The sequence below is a fragment of the Oncorhynchus mykiss genome, chromosome 3 (genome assembly GCF_013265735.2).
Source record: "Oncorhynchus mykiss isolate Arlee chromosome 3, USDA_OmykA_1.1, whole genome shotgun sequence".
Taxonomy (NCBI): Eukaryota; Metazoa; Chordata; class Actinopteri; order Salmoniformes; family Salmonidae; genus Oncorhynchus; species Oncorhynchus mykiss.
The window spans coordinates 8,165,470-8,177,884 of record NC_048567.1 but is presented as its reverse complement, the minus strand read 5'-3'; the positions used below and the strand labels follow the sequence as shown (position 1 = coordinate 8,177,884).

The window sequence follows — 12,415 nt, the reverse complement described above, 5'->3', positions numbered from 1 at the left end:
GAACTTTCAATAAATTCCCTGGTTTTCCAGAAATCCTGGTTGGAGGGCTCCAGATTTCCTTCTTATTCCCTTCAGATTCTGTGAATCCCCCAACCGGGATGTCTGGAAAAACAAGTTCCTGGAGTTTGGCAACCCTAGTAGGGATGGACAACAGAGGGCTCTACACCCCAGCTACAACTAGTACTACTAGGAGCACACAGTCCTGCCTCTTCATCTCTCCGTGGTACTTAACTGATCCATTCATATAACTGATTAACTAGCGAGTCTAGACCTTAGACGTCTGGTTATCCAGGTGACCTTAGACGTCTGGTTATCCAGGTGACCTTAGACGTCTGGTTATCCAGGTGACCTTAGACGTCTGGTTATCCAGGTATTCAGTGCTTTCAGAAAGTATTATTTAGCCTCATTCTAAAATGGATTTTAAAAATAAAATAATCATCCTCACCAATCTTAAACAATAGCCAATGATGACAGAGAGAAAACAGGTTTATATACATTTCTGCAAATCTATAAAAAAAACAGAAATACCTTTATTTACATAAGTATTCAGACCCTTTGCGATGAGACTCGAAATTGAGCTCAGGTGCATCCTGTTTCCATTGATCCGGTTTCCATCCTTGAGATGTTTCTACAACTTGATTGGACTCCATCTGCTGTAAATTCAATTGATTGGACATAATTTGGAAATGCACACACCTGTCTATATAAGGTCCCACAGTTGACAGTGCATGTCAGAGCAAAAACCAAGACATGAGGTCAAAGGAATTGTCCATAGAGCTCCGAGACAGGATTGTGAAGAGGAACAGATCTGGGGAAAGGTACAAAAACATTTCTGCAGCATTGAAGGTCCAAGAACACAGTGGCCTCCATCGTTCTTAAAGTGAAGAAGTTTGGAACCAGCAAGACTCTTCCTAGAGCTGCGCCCGGACAAATTGAGCAATCGGGGGAGAAGGGCCTTGGTCAGGGAGGTGACCAAGAACACTGACAGAGCTCCTCTGTGGAGATGGGAGAACCTTCCAGAAGGACAACCATCTCTGCAACATTCCACTAATCACTCCTTTATGATAGAGTGGCTAGACAGAAGCCACTCCTGGCCTGAATGCCAAGCATCATATCTGGATGAAACCTGGCACCATCCCTGAGGTGAAGCATGGTGGTGGCAGCATCAGGCGGTGGGGATGTTTTTCAGCGGCAGGGACTAGGAGACTAGTCAGGATCGAGGGAAAGATGAACGGAGCAAAGTACAGAGAGATCCTTGATGAAAACCTGCACCAGAGTGCTCAGGACCTCCGACTGGGGCAAAGGTTCACCTCCCAACAGGATAATGACCCTAAGCACACAGCCAAGACAAGGCTGGACTTGAACCCGGTCTAACATCTCTGGAGAGACCTGAAAATAGTTGTGTAGCAACGTTCCCATCCTACCTGACAGAGTTTGAAAGGATCTGCAGAGAAGAATGGGAGAAACTCCCCAAATACAGATGTGCCAAGCTCGTAGTGTCATACCCAAGAAGACTCGAGGCTGTAATCGCTACCAAAGGTGCTTCAACAAAGTACTGAGTAAAGGGTCTGAATAATTATGTAAATCTGATATTTCCATTTTATAAATGTACAAAATAAAAACAATTAAACCTCTTTGCTTTGTCATTATGGGATATTGTGTGTAGATTGATGAGGAAAAGAAACAATTTAATACATTTTAGAATAACGTAACAAAATGTGGAAAAACTCGAGGAGTCTGAAAACTTTCCAAATGCACTGTACGTCTAGTTAAAAGAGAAGGATAACAACCCAGCAGATACTGTGGCTACCAGGAACAGTTGTTCACCCCTAGTTCACAGGGTACCATAGTGATGAGGACAGACAAGTCAACTATAAAGGTGAGGGGTTCTCAAACCCCACTAGAGGCGGGATCATCCTGCCCTGTTAGTTAGAGCGATTCAACCAATAGCAGCGCATTGATGCTGAGCAAAAAACCTCCCACTGGGTAACAGAGACTGCTGTGATTGACAGGGCAGGACTGTCCCACCCATGGTTGAGTTCTCAGTAATGATGTCCCAGACTAGTACAGAAGGCACAAAAAGGAAGTGGTGGAGGGAGAAAGACGAGGAAGATGCCCCTAACCACTGATACAGGGTCAGATATTTATTCATCATTTTTCATCCCCCCATTGCTAGGGTACTCTGATCCTAGATCTGTGATTAGGGACAGCTTCTGCCTTGAGAGGAGAAAGTGTTCTTAAACCCCTGGTGGGTAGGAGTGATCATGAATCACTTACAATATGAGTAACAATATCAGTGATTGACAGCCTGACCATGATAGGGTCAAGAAGCCTGTTTTCTCTCTCCCTTGTAACCATTGGTGTGAGTCTCCAGCCACTTAGATTTCGATGAGCTTATAGGATGGCACGCCTTGATTGACAGATGCAAATCTCCAGAACAGGAAGAACCGGATGAGACTGGTCACAATGCCTGGCGTGTTTGGAACCTGGAACACACAAACAAACACAAAGAGGGTAAAGCCTGGCGGGTAGGAGCGTTGGGCCAGTAACCGAAAGGTTGCTGGATCGAATCCCCGAGCTGACAAGGTAAAAATCTGTCGTTCTGTTCCTAAGGCAGGCAGTTAACCCACTGTTCCCCGGGCGCCAAAGACCTGGATGTCGATTAAGGCAGTTCTCCGCACGCTCTGCCTCAGAGGGGATGGCTTAAATGCGGAAGACACATTTCAGTTGTACAACTGACTAGGTATCCCCTTTCCCTAAAGGTAATTTACAATCATTTAAACAGTCCCCTTCCATCTAGCCCCTACCATGTCTCACATGCAGTATGTCTCTGCCTGGCCAGTTCCCCTCTTTCCACTGGGATTCTCTGCCTCTAATCCTATTACAGGGGCTGAGTCACTGGCGCTCTTTCATGCCGTCCCTAGGAGGGATGCGTCGCTTGAGTGGGTTGAGTCACTGATGTGATCTTCCTGTCTGGGTTGGCGCCCCCCCCCCCCCCCTTGGGTTGTGCCGTGGTGGAGATCTTTGTGGGCTATACTCGGCCTTGTCTCAGGATGGTAAGTTGGTGGTTGAAGATATCCCTCTAGTGGTGTGGGGGCTGTGCTTTGGCAAAGGACTGGCCACCCCTCATAGCCTGGTTTCTTCCTAGGTTTTGGCCTTTCTAGGGAGTTTTTCCTAGCCACCGTGCTTCTACACCTGCATTGCTTGCTGTTTGGGGTTTTAGGCTGGGTTTCTGTACAGCACTTTGAGATATCAGCTGATGTACGAAGGGCTATATAAATACATTTGATTATTCAGACCCCTTGACTTTTTACACGTTGTTACTTTACAGCCTCATTCTAAAAATTTATTAAATTCATTTTTTCTCTCTTCAATCTACACACAATACCCCATAATGACAAAGCAAGAACTAGATAAAAAAAACTAATACCTTATTTCCATAAGTACTCAGACCCTTTGCTATGAAACAGAAAGAAATGGAGTTCAGGTTCATCCCGTTTCCATTGATCATCCTTGAGATGTTTCTTGATTGGAGTCCTTGATTGGACTTGGAGTCCACCTGTGGTAAATTCAATTGATTGGACATGATTTGGAAAGGCACACACCTGTCTATATAAGTTCCCACAGTTTTCAGAGCAAAAACCAAGCCATGAGGTCGAAGGAATTGTCCGTAGAGGTCCGAGACAGGACTGTGTCAAGGCACCAAAACATTTATGCAGCATTGAAGGTCCCCAAGAGCACAGTGACCTCCATCATTCTTAAATGGAAGAATTTTGAAACCACCATGACTGTTCCTAGAGTTGGCCACCCGGCCAAAATGAGCAATCGGGGGAGAAGGGCCTTAGTCAGGGAGGTGACCAAGAACACTCTGACAAAGCTCCAGAGTTCCTCTGTGGAGATGGGAGAATCTTCCAGAGGGATAACCATCTCTGCAGCACTCCACCAAATCAGGATGGTATCGTGGCCAGATGGAAGCCACTCCTCAGTAAAAAGACGCATGAAAGCCTGCTTGGAGTTTGCCAAAATGCACCTAAAGACTCAGACCATGAGAAACAAGATTCTCTGGTCTGATGAAACCAAGATTGAACTGTTTGGCCTGAAAGCCAAGCATCACGTCTGGAGGAAACCTGGCACCATCCCTACGGTGAAGCATGGTGGAGGCAGCATTATGCTGTGGGGATATTTTCAGCGACAGGGACTGGGAGACTAGTCAGGATCAAGGGAAAGATGAACGGAGCAAAGTACAGAGAGATCCTTGATGAAAACCTGCACCAGAGCGCTCAGGACCTCCGACTGAGGTGAAGATTCACCTTCTAACAGGTCAACAACCCTGCCAATACAACACAGAACTGGCTTCGGGACAAGTCACTGAAAGTCCTTGAATGTTTATAAAACTTGTTTTTGCTTTGTCATTATGAGGTATTGTACGTAGATTGATGAGGGAAACAAATATTTAATACATTTCAAAATAAGGCTGTAACGTAGAAAAAGTCAAGGGGTCTGAATACTTTCAGAATGCACTGTATACACACACACACACCATGATATAGTAGTCTTGCAGCTGTAGTCCATAGAGCGTCCAGGATGTTGAGGTGAGGAAGGTAGCTACAGTCAAAGAGAAGGACAAACGCTCCACACTACCAGTACGCACTATCTCCATCTGACAGAGAGAAGAGAGGGGGAGGGGGAGAGAGAGAGAGAGAGGAGGGGGTGATGAATTGACACAATTCCAATGTATCCAAAAAGACAGCAGATGGGATAAGACACGAACCCAGAACAGGAAGACACAGATGAAAGGCAGGAAATGGACACAGGATCATATGAGACAGACAGAGGGAGAATGAGACAAACAGGAAGGTGGAGGGCAGGGCTGCACAATTAATAAAATTCACATCAAAATCGCAATATTGACATGTGCAATATCCATATAGGAAGAGATCCATATTGCATGCAATAATTTGAAAAGCCACGTGTAACATCCGTTTTTATAGTTTACTCAGTGTGTCTCTCTTCTTGCAGCTGCTTCCCACACACCAAGCCCCACCCCCTGTCACTCAAGCAGCACACTTCCTATTCCCTCCCAGGCCCACCCATGGCTGCGCCCCTGCCCAGTCATGTGAAATCCATAGATTAGGGCCTAATGAATGTATTTCAATTGGCTGATTTCCTCATATGAACTGTAACTCAGTTGTTGCATGTTGAGTTTAGATTTCTGTTCAGTATATATCGCAATATTTGCACCCCCCAAAAAATAATCACAATTAGACTTTTTGCCCATATCGTACAGCCCGGGCGGAGGAATAAACAGAAACAGAGGCAACGAGAGGAGGAAAAGGGCAAGGGGAGAGAGCGTGATGAGAGAGGTGGTCATGTTCTGAAGATGGAATCTAATTGGCCTGTTGTTGGTCTACCTTACATATTTATGAGAGTATGTGAGGAATCTGAGAACAGTGGGTATCAGGGTGGTAGGTATCAGAACATTGGAAAAATAGGTCTGTTTGCCAGGCTAGTGAGTGTATGTTATCTGAACGTTGTATTAAAGTTGTATAAAAGTTTATTCACCAGTGAGTGGAAGACTGTGTCCAATGCGTGGACATAGGGTGCATATTGTATAAACACTGTAAGAAAGGGTTTGCATATTTACCAGGTCAGCGAGTGGACTCAGGTACATGCTGATAGTGAACAGGCTGCAGGTGAGACCTAGCTGGGCCAGCTGAGACTCTCCCTGAGGCAGGACAACACTGAAGTACAGCCAGCCTCCACAGACCACTCCTCCTGCTAGTAATGTCTGAGAGGTCACTCGCCTCTGGAACGAACACACACACACACACACACACACACACACACACACACACACACACGTTTACTGACCCCATACTAATTTTAACCATTTTGGCACACACCCTAAAACTAGGCTTCAAGCAGGGAACCAGTGGGCAGATTTACTAAAAGTGTACTTCAAACCCTAACGGAAAAATACAAACAATGAACTAAAGCAAACAAACCTTGAATATCTACAGAAAACCATCATTATGATATCTACAGAAATGAACACCAGACCATCTCTAAGACAAACGAATGCACTCCTGGGGGATTCAGGTCTGGCCGTATCTATGTGATAAGTGACAATAAAACACTGTGGTCAACTCACCTTGTCATTGGTGTAGTGGCAGTAGGAGAGACTAAAAAACACTGTGGTCAACTCACCTTGTCATTGGTGTAGTGGCAGTAGGAGAGACTATAAAACACTGTGGTCAACTCACCTTGTCATTGGTGTAGTGGCAGTAGGAGAGGATGTAGAGGGACTGTAGACAGGCTCCTATGGTGTTAACCAGGACCAGAGTCCCATCCGTCTTCAGTATCCCATAATACAGCCAGCCCAGGTTACTATAGAGACAGACAAGACTTTAGCTCAGTGGGCTAACACAGTATGACTTGTGCAGATGACCCAGGTTTAATCAGTGGTCACTGGCACGTTGCCTAGGCACCACACACACAGCTTACTTGAGGCATGTGGTGAGGAAGGGGAGGAACTGGACGTTATCTGCACTTTTGGAAGCTCTCATCTTCTTCAGGTCCGTCCTGACACACACGCACACACACACACACACACACACACACTTTTAAAAGACCTGCTTGCAAATCTAGCATAAGAAAAAGGATGCAACTGAAAAAAAACATTATTTTATTATCACCTGTCCTGAGTATTCTATTTACACAAGCCTCGGGCGTTGAACGAATAACTAAGCAAATATTTGATTAACTCATATCTGTGAGATAAGGGTGGACTAGCTAGCTAGCTAACCAACACCGAGCTAGCTATGTTTCCAAAGTTTAATGCAATACAAACAAGCAAATTAGAACTGAATTTGGTCTCTGCCCAAATTTGCGATGTTGGCAATAAAGAATAGGTATCTAGCTAACGTTTGCTACTTAGCCAGATCGTTTCTCTGAAAAGCAAGAAAGCTTTAAAACTTACAGTCCAGTCGAGAACATCCCGACTGTAAATACGATGCACGCCCATGATAGAAACTGCAAAAACTCCATAGATCGGAAAGGGGAATATGTGGAGCACTACCTAGATAGCTAGGTATGTGTCTAAATTGTGAGTAATTTCGCTATGAATATCAAATCAGCTATCGTGCAAATAGTTGACATCTGCATCAGCGACTCAACGTTGACGTCGTTCTAACGACACTGTAGTTCCGTGTTTGTAATCAGGGGCGTATTCCTTTCGCCAATTCTGTTGCAAAACGTTTCGTATACGGAAGCAAACAGAACGTAAAGAGAGACACCTAACTTCACGTGTCCAATAGAAAATCTCGTTTTGCTCTGTTTGCTTCAGTTTGGTTCTTTAACGGTAAACGGTTTCCTTAATGAATACGCCACAGTATTCTGAAATAATTCTGCACTCTGATTGGCAGATAAGGATGAGAGGATGGATAGGTTTCCACCAATGAAATGATGGTCAATATTTATTATTTTATTTAACTAGGCAAGTCAGTTAAGAACAAATTATTATTTCCAATGACGGCCTAGGAACAGTGAGTTAACTGCCTGTTCAGGGGCAGAACGACAGATTTGTACCTTGTCAGCTTAGGGGAACTTGCAACCTTTCAGTTACTAGTCCAACGCTCTAACCACTAGGTTACCCAATATGACGATGGATGATTTCGCTTGTAATCCAGCAAGGACTTTAGGTACAGATCTTGGATCAGCCATTCTCCCAAAACATGAACCTTAACAATTAAGGGAAATAATGATTAACTGACCTTAGATCAGTGTCCACGGGCAACACTATCCACCTCCTCTCCCTGGAGACATGAAGTTGCATCAGTGATCACCAATAATGGGATTTAGATGTTGCCGAGTGCACCGCTACATCAGTGTCCAGGGACATATTATAAGGTCACTAAAAGCACTCATTTAGATGAACGCAGCAGAACATAGTCTACGTCAAATGTGCAGCACTCATTTAGATGAACGCAGCAGAACATAGTCTATGTCAAATGTGCAGCACTCATTTAGATGAACGCAGCAGAATATAGTCTATGTCAAATGTGCAGCACTCATTTAGATGAACGCAGCAGAACATAGTCTATGTCAAATGTGCAGCACTCATTTAGATGAACGCAGCAGAACATAGTCTATGTCAAATGTGCAGCACTCATTTAGATGAACGCAGCAGAATATAGTCTATGTCAAATGTGCAGCACTCATTTAGATGAACGCAGCAGAATATAGTCTATGTCAAATGTGCAGCACTCATTTAGATGAACGCAGCAGAATATAGTCTATGTCAAATGTGCAGGAGGGGGAGATCATGATACTCTGATCAAATAGTGTAAAACCACAGTCTGTTTTGGGGTAGGTAGGCTACTGCTGCAAAAACCTACTACTCCTACTGCTAGCAGGTACCCCGCCCCCCCCCCCCCCCCCCAAAAAAAAACTTTATTTAACTAGGCAATTCAGTTAAGAACAAATTCTTATTTACAATTACGGCCTAGGAACACTGGGTTAACTGCCTTGTTCAGGGGCAGAACCACAGATTTTTATCTTGTCAGCTCGGATACTGTATCTGTGCTCCATAATAGCTGTATATAACTCCCATCTTTAGCAAATCATATCCTAATGACATATTCCTCTATGGGACAGACAACAAGACGACAGTCAGAATACTGGGATGTCTAGTAGTGTAGTCTGGGCACAGTGTGAAGTTTTCACCTTGGAGGCATGCTGGGTTGGAATGAATGACCTCCTCTGCTGTATCATCACTGAGATCCAATATAAATACCCAAATATAGCCTGGAATGTTCTAAACAGTGTAACTTTATACCACATACACTCTCTTCACAATATCCACCTTTATGCTATATAGGATAATAATGAGCAATAGGGTTTTGTACATTGCTCATCTCAGTCACTACAGTGTGAAGTGGAACGGCTCCTAAATCATGTTTTGCCTGTGTAATAAACATTTCCAGGTGAACAAAAAGGAGAGCAGTTGTAGATGAAGTCAATCAAAAATCAACCTGGTTTATTACAAGTTGCAACAGGGAGACACCACCGAGCATGAAGCAGAGAAAATGTCTCTTGGAGACAGAACCTTAATATCTTAATCAGACAGCACCAAATGTTCTGTAAACAGCAGCCAAGAGGCTTGTAGGAAGTCAAAACAAAAAGGCAATGACTTTGTCAGCTGCTACAGAATAACACAGTGTTCAGAATGACATCAATACAATACAACAGTGAATAATCAGTGTGTCCTCAGTCCTTGTACTTGGACCTCCATTCTTGCCTCAATCATTGTCAACAGATACGGGAATAATCCATAACATTCATTATCAAGTCTAGTGACCATCAACCCGCACTAGCATTTCGCTACACCTGCAAAAACATCTGCTAAATATGTGTACATGACCAATAAAATTATATTTGATCAACCCACACTAGTGACCGTCAACCCGCACTAGTGACCATCAACCCACACTAGTGACCGTCAACTCACACTAATGACCGTCATCCCGCACTAGTGACCATCAACTCATACTAGTGACCATAAACCCACACTAGTGACCATCAACTCACACTGATGACTGTCAACTCACACTAGTGACCATCAACTCACACTAATGACCGTCAACCCGCACTAGTGACCATCAACTCACACTAGTGACCATCAACTCACACTGATGACCATCAACTCACACTAATGACCATCAACTCACACTAGTGACCATCAACCCGCACTAGTGACCATCAACCCACACTAGTGACCATCAACTCACACTAATGACCGTCAACCCACACTAGAGACCATCAACTCACAGTAATGACCGTCAACCCGCACTAGTGACCATTAACCTGCATTAGTGACCTTCAACCCACACTAGTGACAATCAACTTGCACTAGTGACCATCAACTCACACTAGTGACCATCAACCCGCACTAGTGACCATCAACTCATACTAGTGACCATCAACCCACACTAGTGACCATCAACTCACACTGATGACTGTCAACTCACACTAGTGACCATCAACTCACACTAGTGACCATCAACCCGCACTAGTGAGCATCAACCCACACTAGTGACCATCAACTCACACTAATGACCGTCAACCCGCACTAGTGACCATCAACTCACACTAGTGACCATCAACTCACACTGATGACCGTCAACTCACACTAGTGACTATCAACTCACACTAGTGACCATCAACCCGCACTAGTGACCATCAACCCACACTAGTGACCATCAACTCACACTAATGACCGTCAACCCACACTAGAGACCATCAACTCACAGTAATGACCGTCAACCCGCACTAGTGACCATTAACCTGCACTAGTGACCTTCAACCCACACTAGTGACCATCAACTTGCACTAGTGACCATCAACTCACACTAGTGACCATCAACCCGCACTAGTGACCATCAACTCACACTAGTGACCATCAACACACACTAGTGACCATCAACCCACACTAGTGACCATCAACTCACACTAATGACCGTCAACCCACACTAGTGACCATCAACTCACACTAGTGACCATCAACTCATACTAGTGACCATCAACTCACACTAGTGACCATCAACTCACACTAGAGACCATCAACTCACACTAGTGACCATCAACTCACACTAGTGACCATCAACCCACACTAGTGACCATCAACTCACACTAATGACCGTCAACCCACACTAGAGACCATCAACTCACAGTAATGACCGTCAACCCGCACTAGTGACCATTAACCTGCACTAGTGACCTTCAACCCACACTAGTGACCATTAACTTGCACTAGTGACCATCAACTCACACTAGTGACCATCAACCCGCACTAGTGACCATCAACCCGCACTAGTGACCATCAACCCACACTAGTGACCATCAACTAAAAACTAGTGACCATCAACTTGCACTAGTGACCATCAACTTGCACTAGTGACCATCAACCCACACTAGTGACCATCAACCCACGCTAGTGACCATCAACCCACACTAGTGACCATCAACCCACACTAGTGACCATCAACTCACACTAGTGACCATCAACTCACACTAGTGACCATCAACCCACACTAGTGACCATCAACTCACACTAATGACCGTCAACCCACACTAGTGACCATCAACTCACACTAGTGACCATCAACTCATACTAGTGACCATCAACTCACACTAGTGGCCATCAACTCACACTAGTGACCATCAACTCACACTAGTGACCATCAACCCACACTAGTGACCATCAACTCACACTAGTGACCATCAACCCACACTAGTGACCATCAACTCACACTAGTGACCATCAACTCACACTAGTGACCATCAACCCACACTAGTGACCATCAACTCACACTAGTGACCATCAACCCACACTAGTGACCATCAACCCACACTAGTGACCATTAACTCACACTAGTGACCATCAACTCACACTAGTGACCATCAACCCACACTAGTGACCATTAACTCACACTATTGACCATCAACCCACACTAGTGACCATCAACTCACACTAGTGACCATCAACCCACACTAGTGACCATCAACCCACACTAGTGACCATCAACTCACACTAGTGACCAGCAACCCACACTAGTGACCTTCAACCCACACTAGTGACCATCAACCCCCACTAGTGACCATCAACCCACACTAGTGACCATCAACCCACACTAGTGACCATCAACCCACACTAGTGACCATCAACTCACACTAGTGACCATCAACTCACACTAGTGACCATCAACCCACACTAGTGACCATCAACTCACACTAATGACCGTCAACCCACACTAGTGACCATCAACTCACACTAGTGACCATCAACTCATACTAGTGACCATCAACTCACACTAGTGGCCATCAACTCACACTAGTGACCATCAACTCACACTAGTGACCATCAACCCACACTAGTGACCATCAACTCACACTAGTGACCATCAACCCACACTAGTGACCATCAACTCACACTAGTGACCATCAACTCACACTAGTGACCATCAACCCACACTAGTGACCATCAACTCACACTAGTGACCATCAACCCACACTAGTGACCTTCAACCCACACTAGTGACCATCAACCCCCACTAGTGACCATCAACCCACACTAGTGACCATCAACCCACACTAGTGACCATCAACCCACACTAGTGACCATCAACCCACACTAATGACCATTAACTCACACTAGTGACCATCAACCCACACTAGTGACCATCAACCCACACTAGTGACCATTAACTCACACTAGTGACCATCAACTCACACTAGTGACCATTAACCCACACTAGTGACCATTAACTCACACTATTGACCATCAACTCATACTAGTGACCATCAACTCACACTAGTGACCATCAACCCACACTAGTGACCATCAACCCACACTAGT

General features: G+C 44.8%; 1 protein-coding gene across 1 annotated transcript; it reads right to left on the bottom strand.

The window, feature by feature from the left end:
• Positions 1-1,626: 1,626 nt before the first annotated feature.
• Positions 1,627-7,251, bottom strand: LOC110520790 (sugar transporter SWEET1). Its single transcript, XM_036967655.1, has 6 exons — positions 6,980-7,251; positions 6,505-6,582; positions 6,264-6,387; positions 5,645-5,806; positions 4,541-4,660; positions 1,627-2,486 (listed from the first exon to the last, which is right to left on the bottom strand). The coding sequence occupies exons 1-6, from the start codon at positions 7,045-7,047 to the stop codon at positions 2,379-2,381; spliced, it is 660 nt and encodes a 219-aa protein (XP_036823550.1). The 5' UTR covers positions 7,048-7,251; the 3' UTR covers positions 1,627-2,378.
• Positions 7,252-12,415: the final 5,164 nt, after the last annotated feature.